At 39.7% G+C, this 9,984-nt stretch overlaps 1 protein-coding gene across 2 annotated transcripts; it reads right to left on the reverse strand.

Moving 5' to 3' along the window:
- Window positions 1-13: 13 nt before the first annotated feature.
- On the reverse strand, window positions 14-9,283 carry LOC6731325 (ubiquitin-conjugating enzyme E2Q-like protein CG4502). Of its 2 annotated transcripts, none has more exons than XM_016178800.3 (5): window positions 8,933-9,283; window positions 1,405-1,946; window positions 1,206-1,329; window positions 797-1,146; window positions 14-734 (listed from the first exon to the last, which is right to left on the reverse strand). In XM_016178800.3, the coding sequence occupies exons 2-5, from the start codon at window positions 1,749-1,751 to the stop codon at window positions 650-652; spliced, it is 906 nt and encodes a 301-aa protein (XP_016023906.1). In that variant the 5' UTR covers window positions 1,752-1,946; window positions 8,933-9,283; the 3' UTR covers window positions 14-649. The 2 variants fall into 2 exon arrangements, with proteins under 2 accessions (XP_016023906.1, XP_044779473.1); XM_044923538.1 differs by having other exon boundaries at window positions 1,405-1,963.
- Window positions 9,284-9,984: the final 701 nt, after the last annotated feature.

Below are 9,984 nucleotides of genomic sequence, written 5' to 3' on the forward strand. Positions count from 1 at the left end.
AGTAAAAATGCTATAATAGACACATGTTACATTTATTTATTATGCGTAGCTTAGAATGAAAGTGCGTAGTTCGAGGAACACACTTATGTTTACAAGCTGATGTTGTAATTTGGTTTCTTCACGGTTTGTTTAAATTCAACAAAAATCACAACAAATTATAACACAGTCGAACCAAGATATCAGACTAATTGATTCTGTAAATCTTATATAACTTAATATGCGCTAGGCGAAGGAAATTATAGTGGAAAAGTGGTGTTCATCGTACTTGTTTTTTTGTTCAGGATCAACTAATAATACTTAAATATCCATTTTGTATTCGGCGAAACTTCCTATTTACTGATGACTACGAGCTAGAGTTACATTTTAAGCAAATTTGTTGCTTGATGCGCGTTTTTTAGTTTCATTTATTTGCGTGTTTTGTTTTTTCTTGTTGTTTGTTTCTTGGAGTTCGTCTTGTTGCTTTGGATGGTTTGCAATTGAAATCGTTCGTTACTTGACAAGTAGATGAAACTTATAGAGAGTATAAAGATGGATATAGATGTCTTGATGTATTACTATGAGCTGGGTGGCTGAATATTAAATTGCATTGGTTGTGTTGGCAAACGCAGAGCATCTGAGCAGGGTTTCCTTGCGGTCCGGAAAGCGCCGCTTATCCATCGGACAGGGCGGGCGTCACCCATCCGTACTTCTCGTGCGTCTTCACCAGCGAACGGAACGACTCCTCTGCCTGGCGACTGTGGAGGGATCACATAGTCCAATTGCAAATGACATTGACATAATGTTTCGATTCCCTTACCGAGTGAACTCCTTTGTACTCTTTGGCTTGCGCGCGATCCTGCCTTGGCCCTTGACCACGCTGGCTGCGAACTGCATGATGACCGCCTCCACTGTATAGGCACTGGCCCATCCGCGCGGTGTTAATAGCTCCATGCAGATGGCGCCACCCTCCATCACGTAACCCTTCTCGATGTGCGGCTCCACCACGCGCATGAAGGGCGGGGCGAAGGGGAAGTTGTCGGGGAAACTCAGGTGCAACAGTATGGCCGGCACACCCATCTCGGCCATATCTCTGGCCAGCGGCGAGTCCGGATCAATCACGTGCAGGCGTACGTGCCACTCGAACAGGCTATCGTTGACGAGTTCCACCTGGAAAAGAAAAGGATAAGCAGTTAGTAATTGTTGCATAATAGAATTGTTTTCCTTACCGTGAAGACAGCATCGTTCTTGGCCTGCAGTCGCTCCATTTCGCGGTATTCTTTCATTAGGCGACGGGTTCGAATCGTGTGATCCGGAGCCGCCACCAATTGGCGTTCCGTCGTCGGCGCCACCCTGGAAGATTGAACGAAAGTCCCGAGATCAGCTTACCGAATACAAAATGACTTTTTCGTTTTTTCAAACATTTACTTGTGATCTTGTCGACGCCGCTTGCCTGGGGAATCCCAGATAGCTTGCTCGGCTGCCATTCGAACTACGGCATTCTTGGCGGCACCGGATGATCCCGACGATCCTACTGCTCCACCGCCCATGGCTGCGCCTCCGGCCGAAGAGGGTGCTGCTGCTCCATCGTGATTGTTGTTCTTATTATTATTATTGTTGTTTATATTCGGACCGCTGCCAGTGGCGGCATCGACCTTGTCATTGTTGTTATTATTATTTATGTTATTATTATGGTTGTTGTTATTATTATTGCTGGACTTGTGGAAGATTTTGCGGAATGCAGTGACTACTCTCTCCTTGGAACGCGACGACATCTTGGCTGGGATTGGCTTGGTCTCCCTTGGTCTCTCGAACGAGTGGATTTGCTGTGTGCTGGATTTTGATTGTGTGCTTCTGAGTTACTTGAGCGGTGGCTTTTGATTCAGTAGTTTACAAGTACTTCGTGGGCGTGGTTGTTCAGTCTTCTTCTTTAAATGGTTCCTGGTGCAATGTATGCGTGGAAATTGGATCTGAAATAATACAAAAACTGTTTCAGTTTTTGCAAACTTGTAAATGGCATGTGCGTTATAAGAATAAATGTCGACATCAAGATTTTCTCGGGTCGAGCTTATAAAATTAACATACTTGTGCATGCTAAGGATGCCATTACTTGGAATTTGATTCGCTGCGAGCCATTTTCATATTTCAGCAGACCCCCACCAGCACAATTATGCGACCTTGAACTAGCGCCCGCATTTGTAAACCACACCACAACAATAACCGGAGATACTTTACCATGTCTGGCAGTCGTAAGCACAAACACGCATCCTTGGCGAACTTTTCAAGTGAATAACAAGACCGCCAGCGAAATATGTTAAATACTCCCCTTAGCGAAAACAAAACGACCCACAAAGGTGGCTCTTCGAAAAAAAGGACGAAAATATAATGTATTTTGTCGCAGCTTTTTAGAGGATGAAGAAAGCCTTAAAGCAAGGATAACAATATTTACTAAAAAACAGATATGAACTGTATAATGAGAGCGGGAAAGGAGCATGAAAAACAGACCTTTATTAAAAAATAATATATATATTCAACAATGTATATAATCTTTACATAAATCCGCCAGAAATGGTTTTCTTTTCGTTTCTAATTTCGTTGCCACCCGAGGGTTCCAAGTTGTGTACTAAAATTTCACACAGCCTCTGAAGGGACTTTTCCCCGTCTAATTTCTTTTATTTTCTGAGCTGCAGATGCCGTGCTAAACACCAACTCCTCCTCCTTTTATCACCGCCCTGAATTGTCCGAGGTGTTGACGTGGACTTGCCAAATTGTTTGCCTTTCGCATAATTAGCTTTCACCCCAGTGCACGAGTCCTCAAAGGGGATTTCTTGGGTCACCGCCCACCTCCTGGACGAACGCCAAGTCCTGAAACTCTGCGACCAAGGACAACAGATGTGGGCGTTACATTTTAATGGTCGTGGTTGGGACGATGGGAGGACTATTATTATTATAAGAGCACAGATAAGTGTGAACTGAGTGCCAGGAGATCAGATAGAATTGCTTTGAGGAGGCAAGCGAAGGAGCTGCCAAGTATTTGGAGGCGGAGGATAACTCAATGCATTCAGGTTATAATATTTATAATATAATATCTTTGACTTCAGTCCAAATATCCAAAGTTAGCATTAACATTCGTATTTTATTTAAGTTTCCGTCCAAAGAAAGTTTCTTTTGCAAGTTTATAAATGATGAATAATTGATTGATTAATAAACGTGGCTGGAAAAGGGGCGAATATACTTCGTTAGGCTGACCCCTGAACTCATTAAGAGTTCATCAAAGCTCAAACTATTCGAGACCACTCCCATATTTTGCTACTTCCTCCCTTTTTCCGCCCATCTATGGGCAATTTCCTTTCTGCATCTACTTGGTCCCCGGCTATGAGTATTTTTAGAGAAAACTTTTTGCACTTTTGCTTTCAGTCAGGGCCACTAAACGGAAAAATAAACACTGACCGGGGCCGAAACAAAGGCGCCACAGGAATCTTCAACCAAAAAAAAAAAAAAAGTCCACAAACATTGGTGAAGTCACGTAGGAAATTCTATCTGGTTCCCAGCACACATTTCTGGAGTTTTTCGCCATTTATTTAACCAAATAAATGTCAACAATATTTGACATATTGGCAAACTATAAAAAGCAGGGTGACACAAATCATAACTGCATTTTAACAGCAGGTTTAAAGGCATAAGTGCATATATTTAGAAGAAAATATAAATTTAATATAATATAAATATAAAATAATTTTAAACAAAATGTTTGAATAGTATTTCGTACTGGTAACGACACACCCTAATGCATTTCTATACATTTGGCGACAAATTGACTGCGTCCGTTGAAATTGCTCCATTCACACAGATATACATACTATCTTATCTGGCGCCACAAAAATCGATATGAGCAGACCAAAAGCAACACCTCTCCTCATAAACCCACAATCCCCCCTTTATCATTTAACCCAATCTATAACTGACCTACCCCGCACAAATATTTAATAAGAGCCTGCGGGACTGGCTATCGCCATCAATGATATTTGCAAATCCGAATATAGATAGCTGCCAAGTGTCGTTAAATCAAGTGGTAAACACTGTATCCAGTTCTCTTTTGTGCTCCGCAGTTAATGTGTTTTTAATTGAGTTTCCCGATGGGAATAACTTTTTTAGCATGATAGTTAAGTTGATTTCTTATCTACTATATTTTTACATATTATTCAATATTATCTGCTTGTAAGTAACTTACTTTTCAAATTAGTATAGATGCATTTAACATAAAACATAACATATTAGTTTGAGGATTTAAAAGCGTGGGAAAATAAACAGTGGCTACAAAGTTAACCAAAGAATTGACTGATTTTTTACAGCCTTAAATAAATAAATAAATATATATTATATATGGGTGTACAAACAACTAGGGTCATGTTTATTGTTGTTTCATTTCATGCAAATTTTCCCGGCTGTCGCATGCAAAATTTCAGAATGCAGACACGAAAGTAAAAGGAAAGCCAACAACACGAACTGGGAGAAATGCACAAATGTTTAAATTAAGAAAGCAAAAAAAAAAAAAAAACAAATATAGAACTGTGTCAGCTTTAAATTATTCGGGGGATGCCGCTGGTTGTTACTCTTTTTTACCGCTTATTTATTGATTTTTGTGCCTGACATTTTTGCCGTGCAATTCGAAGTGAAATGCATTAAGGAGAAAAGAATACATTTAAATACACAACAAAAAATAATTCTAAATCTAGTTTTTGAATTTAGCATATTATTTTTTTAAATATCTAATTAGATTTCTAACAGATCATCTTTTTAGAAGACTACCATCGAATTGTGAATTTCTTTCTCTGCTTGATCTTGTGTTTGAATATATTAAATAATTTTTTCAAGTGCTTAAAGCTTGTGAGAGAGGTCGTTAATCAACTGTTTGGTGCAGGCAGCAGAACAATGCGGAAATATTTGCACAGGGGAAATGAGGAAGGCGGGAAAACAGCCGAGAGAAAGAGAGAGGCAGAGAAAGAGGGAGAGCGAGATGCTGACTAATGGCCCCTGCAACAGTTCTTTGTTCCCAGCCATTAGCGAACACCTATTATGGCACACACCCACACCCAAATCCACATCCACCGAGAATTAATCCCCCCGTTTCTTGACCATCGAGTGTGGTTGCCATGGCATTCGGCTGAACAACACTTGCACTTATCCTATCGCCAGTGTTGGCAAGGCAGCGCGAAAAGTAGGTAAGTTTATCAGAAGAAAAGCTAAAAAGACGTAAAATATTATAATTACTTATGATAGCTCTTTCCAAACACTTCCCAATGGTTATTTACAAGATATTGAAATATATAAACATAATTAATTACTGATAAAAATTTCACATATAGTTAATTTCGTATTAGTTTTAGCTATTTCATAATTCAAATGCGGAAAACATAAGAAAAACTTGAATGAAATTTAACTGCTTATTTTAGTTCTTCTTCACATATATTTTTTTTGCCAGCACCGATGGTCATCCTTTTACCTCCCACTTTGGCGCCCATGCTACAGCTGTTCTCGATACTGAGGATGGCATTGTTCTAGATGGAAGTCCGAGGGTCACCGCTTGTTACGGCTTTGTTAATTTATTTATAAACAATTCCTCGCTCGGACTCTGGTGCACATGCAAATTGAATTAAGTCCGGATTGCTTTTCTCTTTTCGTTTTTTTTTTTCCACCGACATAGGAAGCTTTTAAATATGCATTCATACGTTAATCAAGGCCAGGCGTCAGCATCACAGTCGGTCTCCTTTATTTCCGGGTCGTGCATGCTAACCAAATCGCAGGGCTTTGTCATCCGACGAGGGTCGACGAACTCTTTCCACGCCCAATAATGTCCGTTAACTGACTAACGGACAGTGAGCGATGCCGATGGCTTGACCCCGTTGTTATGGTATACCCAAAAAGATACATAACGAGACGGAGCTCACCCCATCTGACCTTGGAAATGTCTCTGTTAGTCTGTTTATCAATATCATGTGGCGCCATAACACATGCCACACACGAAGCGAAAATAGCAACAAGAATCTTGGCAATCGCAGAACTGGTCGAACTATGGAATACCCTATATGTTCGGTATATGTAGCTTTAAATAATATATTGACCTGATTCGTAGTAGATTTGATAAGCTTCCTTTGTCATTCAAATATTTGTAGATCCTAGAAACCTAGGATACCTCAATCCTTTCAAAACATTCGGTTTAAGTTAAAAGAAAAGGACATACAAACGTTACCACATTTCGATGTATTTACTAAGTCTTCGCCAGGCACATCCAGCACGTAGATACGAAACAGAGGTCTCCTAGACACCCGAGATGGAAAGCCTGGGCTTAAGCACTCCTTTTTCCCTACTCCGGAATGGTTTTTGCCCGGTTCACTGATGGCGCGTGTTTCATTCGAACGGAAGCCATTTATGAAATTGATTGCGACAAGAGAGCAACAAAAGCAAAAGCATCAGAAGCCACAACAATAACCACATCTCACGGGTTAAAAGTAGACTTTGATACGGACACATCGGAAAAGGGATATACGCGTCAGTTGATGACGCTGGCAAGTGAATTGCGGCTCAGTCTGGCGGGTGTCCAAGGAAATGCACAGGGAAAAATCAGCAAAAAAACATCATGCAATATCATTGCAATAGATAAATGTAGAAAGTCATAGAACCTTGCGACTGAAGAATTCGCATTCCCAACGCACCTGTGCTGTATGAACTGCAGCTTATAACTGCATCATAAATATTCCTTTTGAAATCTTGCACATTTTTTTCAGTGCATCTGCGTCTATCTCGATAGCTCGTGTGTGAAGCGACCTGTCAATTTGGCTTTTGTCGGGTGTCAAAGTTAAGCACTTTGGATAGTGGTTATTGCATGCGAGATAAGCTTCAAGTGCTTAATACGCAGGGTATTAACGTTTTGATCAACCAACGTTTGACAAATACCCTGCACCCTATCAAAAACTAGTAAAATGGTAGACTAGTAAATATTTACAATCAAATCTTCAAATCCCAAGTATAACTCCACAGGGAAGCTAAACCCGCTGACGTCAGTGGCCAGTAGACCCGGGGGCAAAATAAAGTATAGACGGACATGGCGGTAAGTGCTACCTGCCACATTGTTTATGCTCGGTGAAATTGTTTATCACCTGCCACGGGCACTCCCACTCATGTAAAATGCATAAATTCATGCGATGGCAGGAAAGTTCATCTAATTGCCGAAGACCCTTTGCTCTTTCGCTCTATTTATAGAGTTCCCGGGTGTATCCTTGAGTCGTCCCCCTTTCCCCGACTCCGAGTGCCACTTTCATGGGTATGCATAATCAATTTATGCGTGTGCCAGGGTATATCTATAAATTAATTCAGGCGTAAAAATAAAATGCCTACTCGGCGGGTCCATAAAAAGTTGATGTGCCAAAGTGCACACACAACCGAGCTTAGCTTCGCTGATCAACTGCGATTTAGATGCACAACATGTCGGGGGTCGGCGCAGGATAACAAATACAGTGGGCACCCGATAAGGTTTAAAAAAATGTAAGGTACTCTAATCAGCTTTTAAATCAACCTCCTTATACTGTTATAAATGTTTTTTTTTGCCACGCTGATGATTTTATAACATGAGTCAATTAACATTTATTTAACTTCATTAACTTATACAAAGAAGTTTAATGAAAATATAACAATTTAAAGCGAAACAAAATTTTATGCATCACTCAATTCGTAGTGTCTACTGTAAAATAGGATGCAAAGCGCCATGGCGCCTGTCTAACTGAGTTTAAGAAGAAACTGGAGATAGAGGAATGAGATAAGATAGAGCGGGCAGGGAATATAATCTATCGGCAAAGCTTATCCTCTCTCCCTTCCGCTCGTGGCAACATGGCGCTCTGATTTCATTCATGAATACCAAATAATGTGGAGAAGCCTTTCCGACTTCTTGGCCCCTACTCCATGTACACACTTATGTATGTATGTATATATAAATATGTTTGTGGGTGGGCGTGAAAATGTCGGCAGTAAATACCATTTGAGCATTTTCCGTTGTGGAGCTCCCATACATTTGCTTAGATTTATTTCCACAATCTCTCGTTACCCAGCTTTTCGGCGTTTCTTTTCATCTTAGTTGTCCCAGGCAATAAAGGCAAATACGTCAAGGAACAACAAGTACAAAAATAAAATTAAATAACCAACAAAACAAGAAAAGTTTTCCTTGTTCTTTTTCGCGACCCATTTCGTCTTTAGGAGGGATTTTTTACACTCCTTTCATTTTTGGGCGTTATGTACCAGTTAAATCACTTTAAAAAGATAACCATCCGAATTATTTTTTTATTTATACTAAGAAACGTCAAAGCATTTTGTCAATGCTTCAGAAAATAGTACGTAATAATATTATGACTAGATTAATTAAAAAGGATTACTGAATATAAATAAGACTCAAAATGTACAAATATTTCTGAAGTATTATTTGAGGCCATCTTAAATTAAGAACTTGACCATGACTGCAGCCTTGGAAAAGTGACTTGCACTGCAAAAAACAGCGTTGACAAAAGAACTCTTGAGAATGTTCAGTATCAAGTTCAATGAAAATCTGGCATTGGCAGAGCGAGACACAGGCAGCAGCCCTCCCTTTCGCACTTGCGAAAAGATACCAATTTCGAGCAATGTCAAAAGCTAGAGTGCAATGAATAGGACAAGCACAATCATGTGGACAAACCACGTTTATTTGACAGGCCTGTTTGCTAGTGTCATGCTTCAATTGAAAATCGAAGGGGAGGAAGAGAGACGGAGAGACAGGGGTAGCATGTGTAACGCACTACGTTCTATTTGTAAGAGAGAGAGGTCAAGAGCTTTTAATTGGCAAATTGTTGTAATATATAAAAAGGCAAAAAGGGATATGGAATAAAGGAGAAGAGAGAAGCAAGAAGAGGTAACAACAAACACGCTCACTCACTTGCCAAGTGCAAAATGCAATTCGCTGTTCTTCTGTTTTCTTTCCACGACTCGTGCTTATCAGCGTTCCGCTTTATTCCCGATTTTCGTTTTCGTTTCCTTCGCCACTCGCACAGAGAAACAAATAATAGCAACGGGAAAAACAATCTCGAATGCAGTTCTTCCCAACAATTATATCTTTTATTGCGCGCTAGCAAAAAGCAATAACGTTCGCCGTTTCCACGCGAATTTTGAATTATTTCCTGGTCTGGACACTGAAACACGAACTTTTCGACGCACTGCACTTTTTTCGCCCGCGACAGCGGTAGAGATGTAAAATAACATTTTAGCATCGACTACCGATGATACTTGGCGATAGTTATCGATTCGCCTTTTGCTATCGAAGTTATGCGATGCATTGACTGATGTCTACATTCTACAAAATCTGCAGTCACTCATGTTAGCAAATACAACAACCCAATATCCCGCGCGGTATTCAAAATAAATTTTTAAATATATACGAACATGAAACAAATGCTTTACTTTACCCGTATTGAAGCTTTCTTTTATGTATTATGTTTAATTTTAACCCACATAGCCCCTTTAATAAGTTAAACACTGTTTGGTATCGCATAGTTTACGTTTATTTTGTTTGAGAAATGTCTAGAACACCAATAAAGTAAATTCAGTAGCAAACAAGTGGGGTTAGTATTATTAAATATCCACTTGTCGTTCGCATTTATTGCTTCTTATGGCTTTCCTGGACTTAAGAGTATATCTATATAAATACCAGTAATATGAGTATATTAACCATTTTGGCTATGAAAAAGATTCTACAATCGAAATGCCCTTCATATAACGTTTGTAATTGATTATGAGTATTTGCCTCCATTTCATTGTTAGTAAGTAATTCGTTACAGTTTAATAATGGCTTTACAAAGAATATAATACTGCGCATCTGCAACAGATTTATTATTATTATGTTGCTACATAGCCAACACCATAGGAAAACAATCAAAAATAGCTGCTACATACTAATCAACAAATGTTATCTTCCCATCCATTGGGTAATTG

Source organism: Drosophila simulans, chromosome 2L (genome assembly GCF_016746395.2).
Source record: "Drosophila simulans strain w501 chromosome 2L, Prin_Dsim_3.1, whole genome shotgun sequence".
NCBI lineage: Eukaryota > Metazoa > Arthropoda > Insecta > Diptera > Drosophilidae > Drosophila > Drosophila simulans.